Genomic DNA, 25,288 nt, shown 5'->3' with positions numbered 1-25,288 from the left:
TCAAGCTCAGAGAAAGGCTTGGGGACATTTAAAATTGACACAGCAACCTGGTGTCCTGGAGTCAGGAGATCTGGTTTGTGTCAGTGGCAACAATTAGCAGCTGTGTGACACTGAGCAAGTCTGAGCAGCTTTCTCATCTATACTATTTACCTCATAGGGTTGTTTTAAGGAAAAACCTTTCCAAGCTAAATTCAACACTAGGTAAGATAAAAGCTGCAGGGGTGTTCTCAAAAGACTAATGAGGATCTGAGGTCATTTTTCGAGAGGAAGAAAACCAAATTTAATACTTATTCTGTAATGTGAATGAATAGAGCATTCTATCTGTAAGTCTCCAATCATTTAAAGCAAGGTTTTCACTCAGTACTGTGTAGAGGCCAGAGGCCCTTAGCCCGCCACCTTTACCCATGTTCTAGTCACAAACGTGATCTATCACCATTAGCCCAGGTATATATATATTATTGACAGGTATATCAGTAAGCTTATCTTAGTGGGGCAAATTGGAGGGGGAGAGAGGAGGATTACTGTTCTGATGGAGACCTTCCCTGGCTCATGTACCCTTGCCAGCCTATCACAGGGAGGGAAGCCAGCCCTGCAGAGTCCTGAGGGAGTGGATGGATGGAAGAGCTGTGAAGCCTCCACCAAAAATCTGACTAAATGGCCTTGGGGAGGGGGGAGATAATCTATTTTTAGGAATAAGAAGCAGATTAAAGGAAAATAACAGAGATTTATGAGGAAGGGAAAGAGTGTGTGTGTGTGTGGGGGGGGGGGGGATGGAATGAATTCGAGGAAAGATTAGTCTCATAATTCAACCCAACCTCTAATCCTATCTCTAGTCCCCAAGTAGGAAGAGTTCAAGTTATGTCAAACAACTCCTAAACCTTTCATACAATCAAAGGACAAAAAAATAAAGATGGAAGCACTTTGGGAGCTATAAAGTGTTTTGACAGATCATAGAATAGATTTAAAGCTAGAAGGGCCCTTAGAGGTCACCTAATTCAATTCCTTGATTTTACAGATAAGAAAATTGAAGCTCTTTACTGTTTATATGATTTTGGAGAGCTGAGATTTTAACCCAGGTCCCAACTTCAAATCTAGTGATTTTTTTTTCTACTTTACTAAATAAATTTACCATTCTTTTAAGGGCTGTGATACAGTGGAAGGATCAAGGGCCAAATGCCGAGCCTGTTTCCTTATGTGCTAAGTGGAAATAATCGATTCTGTCTTGCCTAGTCCACGGGATTGGTGACCTCTAGAGCAAACTTTGAAGTCTGATTTGTATTCCGCGGCCAGCGCTGCATTGGACCCTCACACTAAGACGGCGGAGTTCGTGGGGACTGCTCTACAGATGTGGAAACTGAGGCCCGGGGAAGTCAGGCGACGAGCTGGCACTCAGCAGTCACCGGCGGCATCGGCGCGCTGCCGGGGCTCTGGAGCCGTCTGAGGGGCGCCCAGCAGGGTGGGCGCGGGCGCCAGGGGCCCTCCCGAGGACGCTCCGCCTAAAGAGAACTCTAAAATGCTGCCCTGCCAGGGAGGCGGGCAAGGCTGGACTGAATCAGCACCGCTGGGTGTTCAGCAGACCTCTGGGCGATCCTTAATTCGGCTAGACTAACGCCGACTGGGCTGGGGCGGATGAGCCTTCCTCCCAGGCTGGGCACGGCGACGGCCGGGCGGGTGGGCGCCCCGGGGCCGCGGCTCGTCTTCCCTGGCGCGGGAAGGGCTGCTAACTGAAACGGAACGCGCGCCCGCGGGCCGCCGGCACTGAGGCGTTCCTCCCCGCGGCGAGCTGCGGGTGCGGGGGGCGCGGGCATTCCCGGCGGCCTCGGCCAAGGTCGCCGGCCGGCCGGGGGCCTCAGCCTGCGCCGCGTCCCGGAGGCGCCCGCAGACCCCCGAGCTGGGGCCCGGCCGGGGCCGGGAACGGGCGCAGGGACTCACCTGAGCCGGCGGCACCCGTCAGCGCGGCGGCGGCGGCGGCTCCCGGAGCGGCGGCGGAGACAGCGGCCGCGGCGGCTCCAGCCGAGGGGCGGGAATGGGAAGGCACTGCGGCCCGGCGCAGGCGCAGAGCCAGCCGCAGGCAGCCACGCGCCGGCGCAGTCCGCGCCCGCTCCCGGGGACCTGCCGGGCCGGGGCGGACGCTCCCGTCAGAGCGGGAGTCTCCGCCTCGTGGTGCTTTTTTTATTCATTAACTCCGGCTCGGCGGCGCCGCCCGAGGGGAGGGCCGGGGGAGGCGCAAACGGCGTTAGGGCCAACCCTAGGGATGGGGCGCGCCCGCCCGGCGCCTCCCGGGGCGGCCATGGGCACGGAGGCCCGCCGGCCCGAGGGCGGGGCCCCACCTGGCCTTCAGGCCCAAGCCCGGGGACTCCACGCATCCCGGTGCCCTGCTCCGCAGCGGTGCCCTGCTCACGTGGGGGGGGACAAAGGCGTTTTTCAGTGCAGATAGAACCGAATTTCACAAGGTCAGCCCGTGGAAGCCTACGACTAATGCCAGCCCCTTACCTTTGGCTTCCATTTCATCCGCCGCCCTAATCCCGACTGAGAACCGCATCTTGTTACTCACGAAGGATAAAGGAGACGGGATTAGAATTAGAAACCGGGTAACCGGTTTAAAGCCTGGTTCCCTCGGTAACTTGCCATGACCTTGGGCCTAACGGTGGTGATGTAGGCTTCTGTAACCACATCTTGCCTACTAATCTGGAAGCAAATAAACTGGCAGTTTTGCCCTAGGTAGCCTGGCTACTTCATCAAACATTCAAAAGAGATCTATATAATCCCAATCTTGCCAGTCTCAGAATTCAGAGTATTCTGATTTACTTTTTAAAGATGAGAAGAACACAACTCAAATGATTTAACAGGAAATTCTTTATTGTACGTTCTTTTAGAAAATAAAACCAAACACATGTGTATCTGGGGGAAGAGGGGACAGGAGAGTCTGTGGAGTCACATAAATATAAAGACAAATAAGAAATGAAGGCATTACACACACACACACACACACACACACACACACACATACACACTAATGTAATGAGACAATTTTAAGGTACACACATATGTCCTTCAATTTCCTCAGGAGACCACAGGTCCACATCAATGATACCATTAACCATAACAAGAATTCCTTAAGAAATTCCGTATCATTACTTTGTAATCGTTCCTTAGTTTTTTACCTCACGAAGGTGGCCAACCCAACTTTATTTACCAGATCAAAAAAACTTGGTCATTTCAAGGGAAAAAGAGTAAATTGTTTTTTTTTAAAGGTTATTTTGCAAGGCAATGGGATTAAGTGGCTTGCCCAAGGCCACAGGAGCTAGGTAATTATTAAGTGTCTGAGGCCAGATTTGAACTCAGGAGTACCTGACTCCAGGGCTGGTGCTCTATCCACTGCACCACCTAGCTGCCCCAAATTCTGTCCTTTTAAGAATAAAAATTTGTGGTCACTGAGGAAAAAAAATACTATATATATATATATATATATATATATATATATATATATATATATATATATGACATTACTTCCAAATTCCAAAAAAATGTCTTAAGCAATGGCATCCATCTGGAGATAAAGTTATAAATGAACATTCAGAACAGTTAAGTGCTGAGACCTGTTTAAAGTGTCACATTAATTTACGGTCACACTCCATAAAAGGCAGGAACTTCTCATCTGCAAAAATCTGAATAACAATTTGGAGAAAATGTTATATAGACTGTGATCATTAGCAGAGAAAGTCAACTTAGTGTGTGAGAGATGGTTTTTGTGGTTGAAATTTGAGCAGTTTCCGAATTGGTGAGGCTTCCAACTGCTGGGCTGTCCTTTTTTCTGAGAAAAAAGAAAAATACAAAAAAAAAAAAAATCAGTCTTCAGAAAAAAAGAGGAAGGGAGAAAAACTTTCTTTTTTGACAAGAATTTTAACTGCTGCATAAGGAATCAAAATGTCACAAAATTACCAATGGTGTATTTTGAAATTGCACCAAAGAATGGGTATATTAGGAAGAAGGAAGAAGATAAGCTTACAAGCTTCTGAGGCAGAAATTGTTAATCTGAGGTTCCCAGACCTCCAAGGGATCCTTGGATAGATTTCAGAGAATTCATGAACTTAGATAGGAAAATAATTGCATCCTTATTTAAGAACCTTTAGACTAGTGACATAGTATCTGAAGGAAAATCTGAATCCAAATTGGTGAGTGTCTGTCTTAATAAAAAACAATTTTTCTTCACTCTCTCCAAATGGTGACTGCTCTTACCAAGTTGCATTGACAACTTCTTGAAGAATTGGGTAGTATCTTCTATAAAAGAATACAATAGCCTTATTGATCCTTGTAGTTCATCCATCTATAAACAAAAAAATTTCAGTGAAGTTCTAGTCTGATAGACAAGTCCATTTATTCAGTCTCACTTTCAATTAACCATGAAGAACAATAGGATAATATGAATAGGAAATAGAGTCTCTTTCATACAATGATTTTAGTTTGTAAAAATGGAGTTTCTACATCTCAAGAACGAAGAGGAGAAAGGTTATTTGTTCTAAAAATAGACAAGTAGCTCAAAGAAGCTATTTTTGAGAAAAAGATAATTTGCCAAGTCTCAGCACTCTTTCATGGGTAAGGGCAAACCATATGTTTGGAAGCTGAATGGGTAGTACTAGTCTGGGTACTAGCATGGGTAGTTCTAATCTGCAGAGACATGCATTGAAGATTTGCTATAATCCAACAACTACTCCACTACCAAGAAACTTTCACTTTTAATCCCAAGAGGTCAGGGAAATCTAAGGACCTCTGGTCCTACAGGGGTTAATTTAATGATGTACCTAAAGTGAACTTCCTGACTTAACAAAAAGATCTTCCAGATTATGTTAATGATTATTAAGTAATAGACCTTTGGAAGTTCAGGCAGTTTCAGATTAGGCCCCATTTATACCATAGGGAAGGTTGTAATTAGGGTAAAAGTAAAACCAAGTACTGCTAACCCTGAGGTCAGATCTCTGCTGCAAGAGTAATATAAAAATGCATTAACACCTCACTTATTCTAGAATGGTTTAGATAAAATGAAACCAAACCTGCTTTGGCCTTGCTTTTCAAAACTAAATTCATACTATATAATTTAAAATTCTTTTCTTGAGGTTAAAGCCCTCAACAGAAATGCTAAATAAATACAATTAATCAAGTAATACCTGGCTAAACTGAATCACACCCGAGATCAAAACAGGTGACTACCACTTTGCCTGAAGTTATTTCCTCTTAGATGGAGCTGTACATAATCAAACACATACTCATTCCTCCAAATTTCCAGCAGGAAACAAACTACTCAATCCAGGATTTACTTGCTATTTCCTAAGAGAATGCAAGTTCTTTGGAAACAGGGATTGTTCCATTTTTTTGTATTTATATCTTCAGAGCCTAGCAGAGTGTCTGGCTTTTAATAAATGCTTCTTTGATTAATTGAAGTAAATAGGAATCAACTTACCACCATTTCCATGCAGCTAAAAATCTCATTCTGGCTGTCTAATATTTTCTGATAATCAGGTTTTGTGCTAAGAATTTCACTTTGTGATGACTGAAGATACAGAGCAGGGTCCAGTTCTATATCAGTAATTTTGGCTTCCTCCAATGACCTTAGAAAATAAAATGCTTAGAGTGAATTTCTGAATAAAATGACATTTCTCCAAACTATGTTTAAGTCTTCTCTTTCCATCCTATTCAAAAGGGCTTCCTAATTAACTTAAATATGCTTCTGATTTTGTTGATACTTTTCAACTGAGACTTCTCTAGTTGCTTAACATTAGCCTGCTCTACAACTCTGGGAAAGCTATGTTTTGGGGATGGAAGAAAACTGTAAGATATTATTAACCTGGGATTGGATCTATTGCAAGGGGAATATAGAAATGAACTAACAGTTCATTTATCCTATAATGGTTAGTTAGGACGTCAAATTCTAAATAGTTTGTTTTTATTTTAACTTTTAAATTTCATTTCAATTACTTTGATTCCAATCTCTCAGAAATGGATTACACAATCTTAATACCCTTGCTGAACATGCAACTGTGGATGTACAAGAGAAGTCACTGAAGTGACAGAAGCCTGAAGGACTTAAGAAGTGCTTTTTGTCCTCACTGTTTCCTTATCTCAATGCCTCTATCTGGATCAGTCCTAGGATTGTCAGAGATGGGGATGCCACCCTTTTCCTAAGAAATGACAAGGTAAGGGTTAAGAATACAGAAGTTTTTGTTCAGTGACCAGAACAACTAGCTCTCCTTCTCCAAGAAGGGGCAACTTCAAAGGTAACATATATAGTATTTCAAAGATCTCTAAGAACACTGGCTTTCCCAAAGCACTCTTATAACATAGGAGAAAAAAGAGCTTTTATTTTGATTACAGAAATTTAACCTGGTTATCTCTTCAGCTACTTTCTGGTGATGCAGCAATAGTTGATCCCAGTTTGCACACTCCAAAGACAGCCTGTTGAATTAAGAAAATGCGTATATTATCACGGCTGTTGGTTAGGTCAGGAATCCATCTGGTATGATGGTCATAAAAAAGTTAATGAAATAGAAGAGCTTCAAGAAAACTTCTAGAATTCTGAGAAGACATTAAACTAGTTTAGCCAATATGGATTAAAAAAAAATTTCAATGAACAAAATCAACCTTCCCTTCCTTGCTCCTACCCTAAAATGAAAAAAGTGGACATGTTCTTTAAGTTAAATGGACACTTTATAATTTCCTGATCTTCACTCCATGGGATCAACTATCAAGACATTCCAGTATATTTTGAAAAGGAGGTTTTTAACTCCCAGTACCATTCTCCCCTTGAGAATCTACATTTTTTTTGATATTAATTCTACCCAGGTTTAATTGGGATGAAATCAGATATAGCCTAATCATTATCCACTCACCTAGAGATATATTCTTTTATCTCTGTCATTGATGCTTCCAAGGTAATATCTGTTGACTGCCTGAAATAGAGGAATATAGGATTAACAACTCTCAAGAAACATCTGATGTTAATAGATCATAGCATCGTATCTTTGGACATAGCAAAATATCCAGAATTCAGGTCCTTTTATAATATCCACAACATAGCTGAAATAGTCTTGCCATCTCTAACCTTTCCCACATTTTAATTCATGCTATAGATCACCACCATCTTAATTTTCTTAAAATATTTCTAATGTGCTACTGGTCATGTTCCCCAAATATCTCAATCTGTACTCTGAATTCATCAACTCTGTCATCATGAGTCCAATGACTATATTTGTTCATTGTATTGATTTCAGTTCTCAGGTTTTTCAGAAATTGTTTTTGTATAAACTGTCTCTTCCTCCTCACTTAACTCTGAATCCATTGATACAAGTCACCTCAGGCTTTCCTGATGCTATCCCCATTCCTTTCATCTCAGTTCATATAGCACAACAATGTCAGAATTATAAAGTGTAATTTGTTCAGAGATTCTCCAACTTTTTTGTTACCACAAAAAGAGCTCCTATCAGTATTTTTTTTTGCAGAGTCCTTTCCTCTTTCTTTGATCCTTTTGGCATAGAGAACTACTAGTAGCAGAATAGATGGGTCAAAGGATTTGCAGTTTGATGACTTTTGGGGCATAGATTCAAATTGTTTTTCAAAATGGCTAGACCAATCCACAATCCCACCATTAGTAAATAAAAATAGCCATTTTCCTATAGCCCCTTCAACATGTCATTTTCTTTCTTTTTGGATCGACTTTGCATAATCTTATATGTGTGAAGCGGATCTCTTTCTCTTAATTATTTGTAATTTTGAGCATTTTTACATATGGCTTTTGAGATTTTGGATTTCTTCCTGACATTTGCCTATTCACCTACTTTGATCAAATCAACTAGAGAATCAGTCAAACCCTTATTGATGGTCACCTCTTTAGTTTAGTTGATCCCCCCCTTTTGTCTTTTAATTCTCCCCTTTGGGATTAGAAAACTGATTGCTTTCATCTTTCCCCACCTTATCATCCTTCATCCTACCAAATCCGTTCTCATTCCCACATTTCTTGTTTAGTTTGATCTAATTCTACACCAAGTTTCATTTCATGCTCACTCCTCCTATCTCTTCTTCCATTTGTACTTACTTTCCATACACTAATTATGAAAAATAATATTCCTTTTGCCTTCCTTTTTCTATTCCCTCTTAAGATCTTTGGAACAAAACTAATCTACCCCTAGGACCTCTACTTTTCTAATTTAATTTTCTCAATAACCATTGAAGAGATTAAGGTTCTGAAGGAATCTTTTCTCCCTTATTAGAATGTATATCACGTATTATCAAATAGTCCCATCAAATTTATCACATACATTAAATTTTCTAGGTTGCTCTCATTTTTGTGTTATTACATTTTAATAACACATTATAAAAAAAATAATCTTGTTGCAAAAGCAAACAATCCCCTCTGTCCCCCATAAAAATAGAAAAACCTCATGAAAACTAAAGTGAAAGAAAAAACTGTACTTCAGTTTGTGTTCAAATACTACCAGCTCTGACTCTGGGATGGATTGAATCCAGAGAAGTTGCTTCCATATTTTTTCCCATAGTTGCTTTTGTTGACTGTCTTTCTCTCCATTCATTCTTCCCCACTCCCATTTATTCTATTTTCTCTCTCCTTTCACTTTGTCCCTCCTCAAAAGTGTGCTATGGGGCAACAGAGGTAGCACAGTGGAAAGAGAATGGGACCAGGAGGACCAGAACCCAAATCCTACCCCAGACACCCAAAAACCACTCAGCCATGTTCTCCTGAGCAGGCCATTCAATCCCACTACCTTGCAAAAAAGCAAAGTATTTTATCTAGCCACCTCTCCAACAATCTACCTTCTTCTCTATCACCTACCCCCCCATCCCCTTTTTTCATCCTCTTCCTCTCCTTTTCCCTCTAGATTAAGATAGATTTCTATACTCTATTAAATGTGTATGTTGTTTCCTGTGTCATTTCTGATGAGAACAAAGGTTCACTCATTCCCTCTTACCTTCCACCCTTCCATTCTATTGCAAAAACTTTTTCTTCACTTTTTAATGTGAAATATCTTAGCCTATTCTACCCCTCCTTTCCCTATGTCCCAGTACGTTCCTTCTTCATCTACTGACTCCATCCTTATACCTTCATATTCAATTCTCTCCTGTGCCTTGTCTTAATACGTCCCTCCTAATTGCTCTATTAACGGAGAAGGTTCCTATGAGTTATCAGTATCATCTTCCCATGCAGGAATGCAAGCAGTTGAACATCATTAAATTCCTCATAATTTACCCTTCTTTGTCTACCCTCTCTATGCTTCACCTTAGTCTTGTACTTGAAGATTAAACTTTCTGTTCAGTTCTGGTCATTTCAATTGAAAAGTTTGAAATTCCCCTATTTCACTGAATGTCCATCTTTTCCCCTGGAAGAGGATGTTTAGTTTTGCTGGGTAATTAATTCTCAGTTGAAGTCCAAGTTCTTTTGCCTTCTGGAATATTATTCCAAGTCCTATGAACCCTTAACGTAGACGCTGCTCTGCTAAGTCCTGTGTAAACCTGACTGAAGCACCATGATATTTGAATTCCTTCTTTCTGGTTGCTTATAATATTTTCTCTGACTTGGAAATTCTGGAATTTGGTTATAATATTCCTAGGGGTTTTTTTTGGCTCTTTTTTCAGTAAGAGATTGGTGAATTCCCTCCATTTGGAAATGTGGGTAATGTAATAACAAAGAAATTCAATGAATTTTTATTTAAAAAAATTTATACATGGAGTAAATTATATGTCTAAATGGTACCTCTTCTGTCTCTGAATGACTAGGTTACTACTTGTACTCCAAAGAATATACAGAAAATCTAACACTTCTCATTTCTTGGTGAACATATCAATTCTATATGATAAAATACATTTCTTTCAAGTTGGTAACTTGGGAAGGGGGCAATGGATTAGCCTGGTCAATGTGGTAGACATGGTAGAAAATCTCAGAGCCATTGTATTTAGGTTTCAATCCCAGGAATTTGACAGTGTATGACCTTGAGTATGACCTTTCTCTTTGTTGACTTTAGCAAACTCATCTATAAACTGGGGAATAACACTTGCCTTATCTATGGTTTAAATAAGACTGTAGATGGGGAAGAGGCTTATGACACTATGTCCAGTTTAGGCTGTGATAATGTTAGTTAAAATTTTTAAGCACTTGACAAATATCAGGGGTTCTGGGGAGACATGCTGATCTTCATAACTGACAAGAAAAAAACTGACAAAAAATTGTGTAACTACCCCAAAACATACAACAGAAAAATTAAGTTAACATTAAATATTAACTTACTGGGGTGGCTAGGTAGTACAGTGGATAGAGCACCAGCCCTGGAGGCAGGAGTACCTGAGTTCAAATCCAGCCTCAGACACTTAATAATTACTTAGCTGTGTGGCCTTGGGCAAGCCACTTAACCCCATTGCCTTGCAAAAAACAAAACAAAAAAAACCCCCTAAAAAAAAAACCCCAGTAACTTACTGTTTCTTCCTTAAGGATATGATTTCTCTCTCATCACACTCAATTTTGATCAATGTACAACATGGAAATAAAATCTTTAATTAAAAAATATTAAGTTCCTATTAAAATTAAGAAAAAATTAAGTTATTATTACCCTTTTGATTCTTCAGAACATTTCTGTAAGGTCCCATCATCTTCAAGTCTATTTGTAAAATGTCTGAATTCTTCAGAAATTGAAGATACTACATGGAAGGATAAAATAGAAATGCAGAGAAATGAAAGTTGCTTCATATAACATACATCTGACAAAGATCTTACATGCTAATATTAAGGGCATCAGAACTAGAATCCCCAGGTCAACATTCAACATTTAAGTATCTACTCTAGGCTTGGCATTAGGTCACAAAGTAGACAGAGATTGGAGTTAGGAAGATCCGTGTTCCACTCCAGGTTCAAGACCCTGACTAGCTATAAAACACTAGTTATAGAAGGCTGTCTCAGTTTCCAAATGAGGTAATATTTGTAAAACACCTGGCACATAGCAAACAATTAAAAAATGTTTATTTCCTTTCTTTCTGGCACTGTCATAAGTACTGAAAACACAGACAAAATCAAACTAGTCTCTGCCTTTCAGGAACTTACATTCTGTTGGGGATGGGGGGGGGGGGGATATGGAATGGACATTAAATTAAATTCAAAATAAGCTACAATAATCTTATTTTGGGGGATACTCTAAATATAGAAATAATTTACAGGAAGAGAAGTACTAGCACTTAGGGGTATCAGGATATGCTTCATGTAGTTGGAAACAATTGAGTATCTTCCTTAGAAAGGAAGATAGGAATTCTATGAATGATGTATGAGGAGCAAAAGGCATTTCAGGCTTGGTTAACACCTACACAAAGTCATGGAGATGGAAGATTATATATTGTGTATAGAAAAGAGCAAGTAGATCAGCTGGGCTGGAAGGCAATCAATCAATTTAATCAATAACATTTATCAGGGCCTATCATGTGCCCTGTGCTAAAACAGGTAAAAAAGTCCTTGTCCTCAAGCAACTCATAATCTAATGGGAGAGACATCGTGCAAACAAATACATACAAACAAGATATAAAGAGGATAAATAGGAAATTATTAAAAAGGATCTAGAATTAGGAAAGGCTTCCCTAAAAGAAGAGATTTTAACTAGGCCTTAAGGAAGTCAGGGAATGACTGCAAGTAAAAGCCTTATTTGTGTACAGGAGGCCAGGATCAGTGGCTTGAAAGAATAAAGTGTAAGACTAGAAAAGGAAGAGGGAGATAGGTTATGAAGGATTTTGAATGCAAAATAGAACATTTTATAATTAATCCTGGAGGTGATAGGGAGGCTCTAGATTTTATTGAGTGGTGGGGGTTGACAAGGTACAACCTGACTTTAGGAAAATCACTTTAATGGCTGAATGGAAGATAAAGTGGAGTGGGGAAGAGATCTGAGGTAGGCTGTTGTCCAGGAAGGAAGATGAGAGGACCTGCAACTAGAGGGCTGGCAGTATCTGAGGAGAAAACAGGAATACATTCCAGAGAGATTGCAAGGTGAAATCAACAAGCCTGGTAAGAAGCTTGTATTATTGGGGGTGGGGGGGATGTTCGAGAGACAGAGAGGAATCCAGGGTGACTCTGAAATTGTAAGCCTGAGAGGAAGGTGCTGCCCTCTACAGTATGAGAAAAGGTAGAAGTGGGGAGGGTTTGGGGGTAAGATAACGAGTTCATGTTGAGTTTAATTAGTCTACTGAACATCCAATTTAAGATGTTGGAAAGGGAAGATGGGAAGCAAGTAGACAGGTGGAACAAGATAGGTAGATATGAAAATCATCAGTTTAGAGAAATGTTAACTAAATCCACAGGAATTGCTAAGTATGCCAAGTGAAGGAATATAGAGGGAAAAGAAAAAAGGTCCAAGATAAGCAGAGTTTATGAAGGAGAATGTGCAGTAAGTTTAAAAAAGTAGGCTGATGCCAAATTGTGAAAAAAATTTCAAAAGCTAAAAAGAGTATATATTTTTATCATGACAGCAGAGAGGAGACACTAAAGGTTCTTTAATTGGGTGACAGCTAGACCTGGGCTTCAGGAATATCAATCTGGCAATTACATGGAAAATGGCCCAGAAGAGGCGACTAAATGGAAGCCAGGAAGCCAATTAGATTCATGCAATATTCTAGTACAGAGAAATTAAGGGAGATAACTAGGATGGTAGTGGTGTGAGTGAAAAGAAGGGTATGGATAAGACAAATTTAAAAAAGATAAAAGAAAAAGGGAATCAGTTTATGACCAAGGAAGAAATGGAGAACATCATTAAAAACTAGACAATTTTGATTACATTAAATTAAAAAGCTTTTAGAACTACTACTTCTGACAAAGGATTCATTTCTAAAATATACAGAGAATTGAGTCAAATTCTTTAAAAAAAAAAAAGCCATTCCCCAATTGACAAATGGTCAAAGGAAATGCAAAGGCAATTTACAGCTGAGGAAATCAAAGCGATCCATAGTTATATGAAAAATTGCTCTGAATCACTATTATTACAGAAATGCAAATTAAAACATCTCTGAGGTACCAACTCACACCTCTCAGACTGGCTAAAATGACAAGAGAAAATGATCAATGTTGGGAGGGATGTGGGAAATCTGGGACACTAATACATTGTTGGTGGAGCTGTGAACTCATCCAACCCTTTTGGATGGAAAACAATTTGGAATTATGCCCAAAGGGCAACAAAAATCTGCATACTCTTTGATTCAGCAATACCAACTACTGGGTCTATACCTTGAAGAGATAATTAAAAAGGGTAAAAACATCACTTGTACAAAAATATTCATAACAGCCCTGTTTGTGGTGGCAAAGAATTGGAAATTGATTGAATGTCCATCAATTAGGGAATGGCTTAATTAACTGTGGTATATGTATGTGATGGAACACTATTGTTCTATTAGAAACCAGGAGGGATGGGAATTCAGGGAAGCCTGGAAGGATTTGCATGAACTGATGCTGAGAGAGATGAGCAGAAGTAGAAGAACACTGTAACAGCAACATGGGGGTGATGATAAACCTTAATGGACTTGCTCATTCCATCAGTGCAACAATCAGGCACAATTTGGGGGTATCTGCAATGGAGAATATCATCTGTATCCAGAGAAAGAATTGTGGAGTTTGATCAAAGACCAAAGACTATTACCTTTAATTAAAAAAAAAGTTATCTTATGTAATTTTGCTATCTCTTATACTTTCTCTTTCTTCCTTAAGGATATGATTTCTCTCTCATCACATTCAACTTGGAATACAACATGGAAACAATGTGAAGACTAACAGACTGCCTTCTATGGCGGATGGGGGAGGGAAGCAAGATTAGGGGAAAAATTGTAAAATTCAAAATAAATAAAATCTTTATTAAAAAAAAATAAATGGGGCGGCTAAGGTGGCGTAGTGGATAAAGCACCGGCCCTGGAGTCAGGTGTACCTGGGTTCAAATCCGGTCTCGGACATTTAATAATTACCTAGCTGTGTGGCCTTAGGCAAGCCACTTAACCCCCTTTGCCTTACAAAAAAAAAAATAAATGGGGGTGGTTAGGTGGCACAGTGGATGGAGCACCAGCCCTGGAGTCAGGAATACCTGAGTTCAAATCCAGCCTCAGATACTTAATAATTACCTAGCTGTGTGGCCCTGGGCAAGCCACTTAACCCCATTATCTTGCAAAAAAAAAAAAAAAAGGATTATTAGTTCACTGATAAATCTTTGAGAAAGCAGTTTCAATTGAATGATGAAGTCAGAAACTAGATTAAAAGGCACTGAGAAGTGAATATGAGGAAAAAAGTAGAGGCAATAATATTGACATTGATGCATTGATAGTGGCATCTTGAAGGAATGGTGAGCTCAAGTTAATTTTTTTAAGAATGGATTAAGATCTCAGCATATATTTATAAGCAAAAGGAAAGGGGTTTATGGATAAGAGAAGGAAAATTAAGGAGAAAGAGGGGATGATCTAAGAAGAAATAAATTCCTGGAAAATATAGGGATGAAGGAACACAACTAGAAAAATTGGAATTTGCAAAGTTAATGGTTATCTTTCCCTCTAACATTAGAGAAAAGGAGGAAAGAGGGAGGGATGCAACAGGGGTAATTTGGAATGCGGAACTGGAGAAAAGATGGAATTTGCAGCACAGTCTTGTTTTTTTTTGTCAAGGTCTTTTGCTGAAAGAGCATATAAGAGTAAATTATAGAAAAGGGATAGGCATTAATCAGTGAAGGTTTGGTCATGAATGAACAATGAATCTGTGATGGACCCAGTCAGCAAGTTTTCACAACTTTCTCCAAAAGCAAGCAGCAGTATAAGTACAGAAGCAAAGAAGAAAGATATGAACATAGGATGAGCTGAAAAAGGACAAGGGGATCTAAGGAGAAAAAAAGAGGACTGAAATGAATACTTATATGGTCAAGATTTTTAAAGGCAGGCAAGGCTAAAGCAGGAATGTCAGAGAGGGAAATTAGAAAGGAATTTAGTAACTAATTTAGTAACTGTGGTAATGACAGAGAACAAGTTTAGAAGAATGACAACTTACTAGAATCAGATAAAAGGAATGTTCAAGGTAAGGATCACGACATGTGACAACTATGGGGAATGACTATATCAAGAGTTTGAACATCCTTTGTGATGCTTTAATAAAGTGTCATAATATCAAGAGAGTTGTGCCACTTGTACTTGGAAGGAGCCACCTAAGAGTTGTAGTAAAATTCATTATGGAGACTAGGAATTCTTTGTGGTTAAGTACAAGGGAAATGGGAGATAACATTATGAATAACTCCTCAGTGACATTTTTTTATAATGTGCTTAAAAGAAAGTAAAAGGTAGACCAGCATTTATCTTATTTCCATCAGAAAACACAATTTACTGAGAAAGGGTTTTATAGAAGTTAGGCAATTGATGGGAACAAAACCAAGTCAGGGAACATAATGAAAAAAATGTTGTAAATGATTAATTATGAGAATTAGAGGAGAGTAGGATGTACTTAAGAGCAAACTATTACACCCACTACAATAATGCATAAGTTATAAAAATTAGATATTACTTCTCAAGAAGACTGTGCAGTAATTCCATTTAAGGAAATAATTTCCCCAACAGAATATAAGGTCTTTGCTAGTACAGACTGTTTTTAGTTGTTCTTATTTGTATTCTTAGTATATAGCCTAAAGTATGTGTTTATATGAAAATTTAATTTTAAGGGATAAACTAATGGGGCATAATTTACACTGTCAAATCTTTGATCACTGGTTTCTAAGATCACTGAAAGTTACAAATTGGCTCCATCTCCAGTAAAGATCCCTCTCCATGAAGTAGAAAAAGCAGCAAAAGTTAGTGCAACCCTCTGTGAGATAGATGCTAATAAGTTCACCTCAATTTTTCCTAAGTAACTTACCTCTGGCTTTAAAAGTATCAAGGCTGATGCCATCAATGTCTCTCAGAAAAGGTTCAAGTTTCTGTGCAGAGAACTAAAAACAAAAAAATTAAAAAAAAACACCCCACCACAAACCAAAATACTGTCACAATCACCTCCAATCACCTAAATAAATAATGGTGATAATGATGATGATGATGTTTGTCCTTCATTCTTGAAGAAAACTGTGAGGGATGCCATGCAAGTGAAATGGATTTGAATGAGGGGGGCTGTGTTAAGTCACCAGTTTCACTTTCTCCTCCAACCATCTGGGATCCAGTGACCAGAATACATTAGGATGACTGGAGACGGCTCTGGATTTGAGGCAACCCAAACAAAAATGGAAAAACCATGGATGGTCCAAAATATGAATTTTAAATATAAATCTAAATATTTATTTACATGGATGTCCCAAGTTAATTCACAGTACTAGTCAAATTCATCTAAAGAGGTCAATGAATTTGTAATGACTTTTGTTGTTATCTACTGCCTCCTAAATAATGGGGAGTAGCTGCTGATGTGTCCAACTTTAAGGTACAAAGATTGTTTCTGAAATGTAAAAATATTTTCTGTATTATAACATAGTTAATACTTCTTTGGGATTGATTTCACCAGTAAACAAAAGACTTCCGTAACCCAAGTACTTACCTGAAAACTGGAGAGTAGGAGACAGCCAAGGCGTTTGCTTTCAGCCAAGTCTATGCTGATAGATCTGCTGAGCTCTAATATACAAAAGTATCACCATCACATTAAAAGAAGTCCAACATCTTTCTAGTTAGCAAGGTACTTATGTATGTAAAAATGGGTCCCTTTGGACACAATTTAATTTAATCCTAAAATTGTTTTTATTGACTAAAGGAGAAATAAAATGGATCTTAATCTTTTCTTGTTGTCAGTGAATGAGGCAGTTCACATAAATTAAATTTCCAAATAACTGAAGCTTTCTCTTAAGTAATAAAGCTTTGTTTAAAAAAAGATAACTCTTCTAAAATGTAATTTAAAAGAATGACAAATAGGAAGAATTCAAAGAAATATGTGAAAACGTGTGTCTCACACTGAAGTGAAAGATGAACCAACAACTCTAACTATATAATTGAAAACAATTTTGAGCAGCAACAAAACTCAAATTAAAATAGAGGGGTAGCTAGATGACACAGTGCATAGAGCAGTGGCCCTGGAGTCAGGAGGACCTGAGTTCAAATCTGATCTTAGACACTTAATTAATTGCCTAGTTGTGTGACCTTGAGCAAGTCACAACCCCATTGCCTTAAATAAATAAAATTAAAAAAACAAAACAAAACCCCAATAATGGACAATTTTGGTTCTAATTTATTAAATTAAAACACACACACACACACCCTTTCATTTAACTAGTTAGTATTATATAAGGTTACCTATACTATCAATTACAATCACTCTTTTAGACTATTTTGCTTTGGAGGGTTTAACTGTGGTTCTATTGAGATTTCCATGCCATGTCAAAACCAAAATTACAATAACATAACACACTTAATAACACCTGATATTTCATAGTTCTACTATATATTATATATCTTTTCATATTATGTATTTTTCATATATTACACATTATATGTAATTTTCATATATTAGCTATCTTACTTTCACTTTTCATGTTATATATGTATATATGTGTATATACATACATATATATCTATCTTACTTTACTATCTCATTAAAGTACCCTGAAAGTAACTTTTTCTACTACTATAGGAACATCATTATGAATAATTGATTTGTATCAAGGAACACTTTAATTCTCTCAGAGGCAGACCTTATGCAAATTTATCCCTTGTTTGCTCTAATATGCTATTACTTCACACTACCTCCAGGGAATTTGACAGCCTTTAACTATTTCTAATCCATGGTCTTGATTAACTAAGGAAATGAAGGTTACTGGGGTTAACCAGGTAACAAAGCCCATTAAATCAGTAACCTTTTACATTTATCTCTAATACAATAGGCTCTGGGTTTGAGTCTACAGGTAGTTCCACTAGCTTCTACTTTTTTTTAAAGATTTTATTTATTTTGAGTTTTACAATTCCCCCCCATTCTTGCTTCCCTTCCCCCACCTCCACAAGGCATTCTGTTCCTCTTTACATTGTTTTCATGTTATACATTGATCTCAGTTGAATGTGATGCTTCTACATTTTTTTATCTTTTTTATCTTTTATGATTTCTGTCAGGGTCAGAGATATTCTAGATGGCTAAAAACTGCTAGTTTGATCATCAACTAAATGAGGCATTAAGACTATAAAAAAACACTAGCCTTTAATTGTCAACTTTTACTGAATATTCCAGATTAACCATGCGTTTTTCCTTACTATAATTAAAAAAAATAAGTCTACTTTAAAATCAGTATCAAATTCCTCTAACAGTAATATAGCAATATAGCATATTTAGAATTAGAATATACTAAATTCTAAAGCATAATCCAAATATCTTCATAATTTTACTCTTTAATCTTCTCTGTGACATGTACACATTAAAATACACAGAGAAAGTCATTATCCCCATTATTCTCTGCTTTAATGGATTAAAAAGGTCAAGGATGATATATTTGCTATTGTTGACTGGATATTTAATTTAGATGAAACCAACACGAACAGTTAGAAATCAGAAATGCTGTTCAGGTGACGACAGTCTTACATGTAAAAAAAAATAAAATACACACACACACACACACACACACACCCACCATTCTAAATATATTGTATAATGGATAAAGAATATAGGTTACTAGAGACAGTTGTAAATACGGTAAAAATCTAAGCTTAGAGATTTGAAATATATTTTATGACATTTGTATGACATTTTGTTTACTACCATACCTGTGATACCTTGGTGAAAGGGAGGCAGTGATTTTCGATGGCTTGTTTCTTTCATACTAGCCCTACGCCATGACTGACGCTTGGTTTTTTTACTGTAGTTATATTCTTGTAGGGTCATGTCAGTGGGCTTGAGATCTTGATCTTTTCCTGCTTTAGGGCTATTCTCAGAATTCTTTCTTTTTCTTGAGACATCTTTGGTGATCTCCAGGGAGTCAGAAGATGCAGTACAAAGATTCAGAGGAGTGGGGTTTGATGTTAATTGATGATCTTGAGTGGGTACCACTACTTCCTCTTCAGGCACTTATTACAAAAAATTAAAATATGAAAAACATACCACCTATCAAACATCTTTGTAAAACAAACAGGAAAAAAATACTAGTGTTCCAAATTAAGAAAAAAAAACTACATTGGGAATAAAGAATTTTAATGCTGATTGGGGATAAGGAATAGTCTAGTCTGGTATGTAATTTAAAAAGCCTATTAGCCTTTCCCACCCTTGCTAGTAATTGCATATCTCTTTTGGGGAATAGGAGTGGGGGAAGAAGGAGGCAAAAATCTTTTAGTGATTTCATCAGAGTAGAAACCTGACTGTGAAGATGCCCTCTTCTGTTGCAAACCTGTAATTTCAAATCTTAAAATTTGGCAGGATCACTAAGTGACTTCTTAATGGTCACACAAGTGGTATGAATTAAATGAAAGACTTGATCATCTTAAGGGTTATCAAGAGTAAGATACCTGCCACATCACTGAGAGATTTCTATTTTCAATAATGTATAACTATTCTGCACTTGGTGAAAGAACCAGTTGCTAATGAGTAAGACTTAGAAAAAATTTACCATCAATCCCATATTCCTTAGCATTTGTAATGCTTTTTGTCAAAGCATTCCCAAGATTCTTTCTTCACAACTTCTGTTAGTATTTCTTGGCAAATAATATCCTCTTTTTTAAAAATACTTTATTCATTTTTTAGATTAAAAAAATTCAAGTTAACTGGTTTAATCAGCAATGTTACAGTTATAATTAGGTCTAAAAATCTCATCACCTAATAGTTTCTTAGTTAAAAAATACTGAATCTGGATTTTCTGGTAATGTAAATAGGGTTTTTTTTTGTGTTGGAGTGGGGAGAGAGAAGAAATGGGTCTCCTTCTCTGGCTCAAGCTAGAAAGACAGGCTACTTACTTATGGACCCCAAACTGATTGGCAGTGAATCTTTAACCTGCTGTTTTTCCCTGACCTGAGTTGGTCCACCCCTCCTTAGTAGCCCAATATCTCTTTTGCCCCCCCAGTGATTCACCATATTGGTGAAAATGTTATCAGTTTTAGCCTAACTGCAGGTGAGGACTCCCAAATTCAAGTGATCCATAACAGCCATGAATAAAATATTCTTTTTTATATCTACTGGTCTTTAGCAATATGGTGAGATGGTCTCAATAACTTAAACCTATGAGTTACCTTTAACCTAGGATTGCTATGGTATTTCCTTAATACTTTCAAACTACACTAGAATACCTCTCCCTATCATAAAATTCAGTAAAATTTTAGCTCAATTTACCCATCTAGTCTTTCTTGATTCTATTGCCTGTCATATACTTTCTAATCAAAAATTTCTCATCAAGCTCACGTCTGGAAGACTGGATCAAGAAAGCTTCACACATCAACCTTCTAATTAGAACCTTGGGATTAATTTATTCAATAGCTTCTACCAATTCAACTCACAGTACCTTCAAATTGCTAGATTAATTGCCAACCTCTAGCTTCCTTTTGTTACTCCAAAGCTTTTGCCTAGTCACAAGCCCTCCCATCCCACCCTGTCTTTTACCTTGATCCCTCCTTCTCCTTCATTCTTATACACTTGCCACACATCCCTTCCTCCTGGCATTAACTAAAATTTGGTCTTCCCCTAAAGATATCTCATCTCTAAAGACTTTCTTTTGTGCTAACTCTACATTTCATTCTCTCTCCTAATTCCCAGAACCAAAAAGCTCTCCCTAATGACATTCTCAGAGCCGTTATCATCAATCAACATTCACAAATCTTTTATCTCTTGAACTGCTCATCCTCTCTTGATTCTTTTAACTACAATTCACAAATTCCCAGAGCACAGTCCTACCCTTTCCAAGGACTTCAGCCCTGGGTTTAATCTCCCCCATTTCAATTTCAAGATTTACACTAATAACCTCTCAGGTTTCTAGCTTCTTTATTCTCAACTCCTACGACACAAAACACTATTGTGTTTCAGTTTCTCACTAGGATGGTCATATCTTCAAATTTATACTCTCTCCAAACTTTTCCATCTCCAGAATCCTAAACTTTGGAATCATCTTCTACAGCCACATTCATCCGGTAATTACTCTTGGCTTTTATTATGGCCATGTCACTATTTCCTCCTCTATCCTTGAATCCTTTACTCACAAAACTTTCAGCTACTCCTACCCTGCTAACTCCAACCTTGAGTAACCAACACCATTACACAATCTGACCAGTGCTCTTATAAGAACTCACAGAACTAAGCTGGTTACAAAGTCATCTTATTCTGACCACCACTGGGTTATCATTACTTCATGGCATTCTATTCATCTTATTAATTTCCTATCATATTACATGTAGTACACATTCCAAAACATCTTAAGCCCTTAACACTCCTTTCCCCCTAAGCACTCTAAAGCAGCACTCACTGCTTTCTTTCCCTTTATGGTCAAACAATCTATAATCACTGTCTCTTCACTATTCATATGCTCAATCTCCTCCTGGTTTTGTTTTTTACATCTTCTGTATTACTGAAATGACTCAGTCACTTAATTGCCAATCTGAATGGAAATTTTAATTATGTTCTTTGATTTCTGACTATCTCTAGACTTAACAGATAGTTAGATGGTTCAATGGATATAATATTGGAACTGGAATTCAGAAGACTTAAATTCAAATCTAGCATCAGAAACATATAAGCTGTGTGACCCTGGGCACACCTTGGTGCTAGGTAGCTCAGTGGACAGAACATTGAGCCTAGAATCAAGAAGACTTGGGCAAGTCACTTAACCCTGTTCACCTTAATTTATTGGAGAAGGAAATGGTAAACCACTCTAGTAACTTTGACAACTTTCACAACTCAGCAATAATCCTTCATTTTGACAATCTGTCTTGTTTCATATCATGATGTCCATGTCAGTGTTCTCTTTTGGTTTTCATCCTAACACTGATTATCTTCTTTATCACCTTCATTGGTTCTTCTCTTCTTCCACACCCTTGATGTGGGTATCTTCTGAGGATCTATCCTGCCATTTTCTCTTTAGCAATTCCATTCACTTCCATGACTTTAACTATCCATTCTATAGATGGCTACCAAATTATCTCTAGTCTTGTATTTTTGACTTTTGAAGGGTCCTTCCAATTAGGTACCTCAAGGTCGACCTTTCCCCAGTCATCCAGGCACAGCCTTAGAATCATCTTTTAAGTATAGACTTAAAGTTAACAATCAGTTACAGTCAATTTTACCATTGCTTTATCTTTTGCATCCTTTCTTCCTTTCCACTCTCCTATCACCCTAACTTAAGCCCCAATTATCTCTTGCCTGTACTTTCATAACAGTCCCAACTATTTCCCACCTCCTTCTTAAGTCTTCCCCTTCTCTTATTTATCCTTTATACAAACTGTGAAATATAGCACTACTCTGCTAAAATATCTGTAACCCAACAAATACAGATCAAATTTCATAATTTTGGCTTCCTGGTACCAATGCTTTATACATTTTTTGGGTCAAAATCTGTGATTTTTATTTATCCTAAGTAGAATTCACTTTCACTCCTAATACTCACCTCTTGCTGCCTCAGTACCATTCAAAGAAGTCAACTTGGGTGGAGAACCCTATATAGCAGGAAAGCAAGAAAATTCACACAAACCACAAAATCTTCCATTCCTGAAAGTTGCATTACTTCCCTCCTGCAGATATTTGCTTATGTTACCTCCCCTAACTGGAAAAATATTATTTCCCATCCATCTGTTCCCTGAAATTCCCATGTGTCTTTCTAGGTCCAGTTTATATTACTCATTCTAACAACACAGTCCTCCTTTATCATCCCAGATGGAAATATTTCAGAGATTATACCGACTAAATGATTCATGACACATATCATGGCATATATACATATACACACACATATACATATCAGATCTTGTGTTTCTAGACTCAAAGCATGTTAAAGCTGAAAGAGACCTACAAGATCATATGACTTCTTAATTTTAGCTGAGGAAATTGGGGTTCAGAATGATCAAGTTACTTAATAAGGTCCAAAAAGAGAAAGGACTGTTTTAATGATATATTTAACTTTCTAACTCCTATACTTGAAGTCCTGGATACAGGAACTACTCAAGAAATATTACTAGATTGAATGTCATCAGAGGCATGAAAAAGCATAGAGGAGGGTCGCTAGGCGGCAAAGTGGAGAGAGCACCGGCCCTGGAGTCAGGAAGACCTGAGTTCAAATCCGGCCTCAGACACTTAATAATGACCTAGCTGTGTGGCCTTGGGCAAGCCACTTAACCCCATTGCCTTGCAAAAATCTATTAAAAAAAAGCATAAAAGGGAGTGGAATGAAGGCCCAATGAAAAGCATAAAGTAGTGAAGATTAAATCTGAGAGAGGGTAGAGACTATCTTTATACCCAGAATCTAACAGAATCCTTGGCTTAGCAGACAGGAGTGAGGAGGAGCTGGGAGGGACGCGGGACAGAAAGGAAGAAAATGAGAACTGGGTCTGTTTTCCCTTTTTTTAAAAAAAAATTACAGTAATGAAAGAAAAATCATCTATTAAGCACTTTCTATGGGTGGGGTAGGGGTTTTGCCCGGGGGGGGGGGCCCAAGTCTGCAATCGCCTCAGACTGGCCACCCCGAGCTCCTCTCCGTCCCAGCCGCCCGCCGGCTTCCCGGGGGGCCTTCCTCCCCAGTGCCCGCCGGGCTTGGGGCGCTAGTGCCTCTGCACCCCTGCGGCACATGGGGGGCCGCCACGGAGCCGGCGCTGGCGCGGGGGGCCGGCGTGGGCACAGGAAGGAAGACGTGGAGCTGGGGGCGGGGGGAGCAGCGAGCCCCCCGACTCCAGCTCCAGGGCCCCGGCGGGGGGCGGGGCGTCCTCACTTCGGGATTCCGTGTGGCCGCGCTGCAGCTGCCGCGCCTGGAAGACAAAGCAGCCCCTCAGCCTCCGGGCGCGGGCCCGCGCCCCGTCCCCGCTCCCGGCCGCCCGGTACCTGCCGTCCCCGGGATCTCCAGCCACCGCCTGCGCCATCTCCCCGGCCGCGCCGCGTCCGAAACTCCCGCGCAACGCGCCGCCGAGCTGCGCCTGCGCAGGGGCGCGACGTATCCCGGAAGGGGGAAGGAGGTGAACATCGGGGCCGCCCAGGCCCGGTGACGTCACCGCGCGGGCGCGCCTCTCGCGTAAGGAACCGTTATGTTTGAGTTGGGGCGTTAACGGCCGTTCCCAGCCGCCTCCCCGGACCGAGGCTGCGGGCGGAGCGTCTCCCTCTAGCGGTCCCCGCCTGCACGGCCGCTGCTTCCCTGCCACGTCGCCGCCCAGGGTGCGGCCCCGCCCCGCCGTGCCCTCCCCTCGGGCCCCGGCTCGTGGCCGCGCAGGCGCGGTGTCGTCCCTCGTTTTACACACGGAGAAACTAGGGGCGGCTAGGTGGCGCAGTGGATAAAGCACCGGCCCCGGAGTCAGGAGGACCTGGGTTCAAATCCACCCTCAGACACTTAATAATGACCTAGTGTGTGGCCTGGGGCAAGTCTAAAGAAACAAAACAAACGGAGAAACTGAGGCCCGGAGGAGCCCCGGGGCCAGTAAATGGCAGCAGAGGGAACCGGCTGAGGCTGGGAGGGCTCCAGGTGGCATCCCCTCCTCCCCACCCCAAGAAGCCCACCCCTCTTAAAACTGAGTCTGGATGCGGCAGGTCCGTGCCAGGGCGGCCGGGCCATGCCCAAGCCTGGACGCTCTCCCCTGGTTTCCTTCCAAGAGCACAGCTCGGGTGCCATCTCCTCCATATGAGGCTGCCCACAGGATCTGCCTGAATTTTGTTGGGAAGTTTCAGAGAGTATTGTTTAGGGGCCTGAAGTTTCCTAGTCCTGGAATATTTTCTTCCTCTTGGAATTACTCTGCATTAATTCGGGTACCCTCAGTAATACAGAGTAAGCGCCTCGAGAAGGTGAACTGGGCTTGGGGTTGGTTTTTTATTGGTAGGGTGGCCTTTGGATGTCCAGCGCCTTTGCGCATGGTGATATTTGTCTGTTGCTCTTGAAGAAGGCCATGTCTCGACAAGCACATGAATGTATTTGAGTAAGGGGATGCTGTGCCAAGTCCCCAGCCTCACTTTCTCTTCCTGAGCCATATGGGTCCAGGACCCTGGATACAATCCAGGGTGAGTGTCTACAATGTTCTCAGATCTCCCTGGATACAATCCAGGATAAGTGACTTGGCCAAGGTCACACAGCTGTCACGCGTCTAAGGCTGGATTTGAAGGAGATCCTCCTGACTTCACAGT

General features: G+C 39.7%; 2 protein-coding genes across 6 annotated transcripts in view; both read right to left on the bottom strand.

Moving 5' to 3' along the window:
- NDRG3 (NDRG family member 3) overlaps nt 1–2,548 on the bottom strand; it is a 66,655-nt gene extending 64,107 nt beyond the window's left edge. Inside the window, exon 1 of one of the 5 annotated variants that reach the window (XM_074212013.1) lies at nt 2,494–2,548. In XM_074212013.1, the coding sequence (XP_074068114.1) occupies nt 2,494–2,511 (18 nt within the window). In that variant the 5' untranslated portion in view covers nt 2,512–2,548. Of the gene's footprint in view, nt 1–1,129; nt 1,732–1,932; nt 2,043–2,493 lie in introns of those variants that run through there. The other 4 variants (XM_074212011.1, XM_074212014.1, XM_074212012.1 and 1 more) reach the window with 4 other exon arrangements.
- Nucleotides 2,549–2,838: 290 nt separating this feature from the next.
- On the bottom strand, nt 2,839–24,120 carry DSN1 (DSN1 component of MIS12 kinetochore complex). Its single transcript, XM_074212010.1, has 12 exons — nt 24,005–24,120; nt 23,895–23,931; nt 22,581–22,629; nt 18,769–19,068; nt 16,568–16,641; nt 15,902–15,974; nt 10,608–10,695; nt 6,885–6,944; nt 6,379–6,450; nt 5,459–5,606; nt 4,240–4,327; nt 2,839–3,814 (listed from the first exon to the last, which is right to left on the bottom strand). Exons 1-12 carry the CDS (start codon nt 24,040–24,042, stop codon nt 3,729–3,731), a joined length of 1,113 nt encoding a protein of 370 aa, XP_074068111.1. The 5' UTR covers nt 24,043–24,120; the 3' UTR covers nt 2,839–3,728.
- Between the last annotated feature and the right edge of the window lie 1,168 nt (nt 24,121–25,288).

This window comes from Macrotis lagotis, chromosome 1, assembly GCF_037893015.1.
Source record: "Macrotis lagotis isolate mMagLag1 chromosome 1, bilby.v1.9.chrom.fasta, whole genome shotgun sequence".
Classification (NCBI taxonomy): domain Eukaryota; kingdom Metazoa; phylum Chordata; class Mammalia; order Peramelemorphia; family Peramelidae; genus Macrotis; species Macrotis lagotis.
The sequence above is the reverse complement of the archived record's forward strand: the minus strand, read 5'-3'. Positions and strand labels throughout refer to the sequence as shown.

What these genes read in the sequence shown, in the direction of transcription:
- DSN1 (XM_074212010.1), bottom strand. Translation starts at nt 24,042, where the DNA reads ATGGCGCAGGCGGTGGCTGGAGATCCCGGGGACGGCAG. An exon ending in CTTTCACCAAGGTATCACAG is followed by an intron (nt 16,642 to 18,768) that starts GTATGGTAGTAA and finishes TTTGTATATTAG; the next exon opens with AGCTCAGCAGATCTATCAGC. An exon ending in TGATACTTTTAAAGCCAGAG is followed by an intron (nt 10,696 to 15,901) that starts GTAAGTTACTTA and finishes CCTTCCATGTAG; the next exon opens with TATCTTCAATTTCTGAAGAA.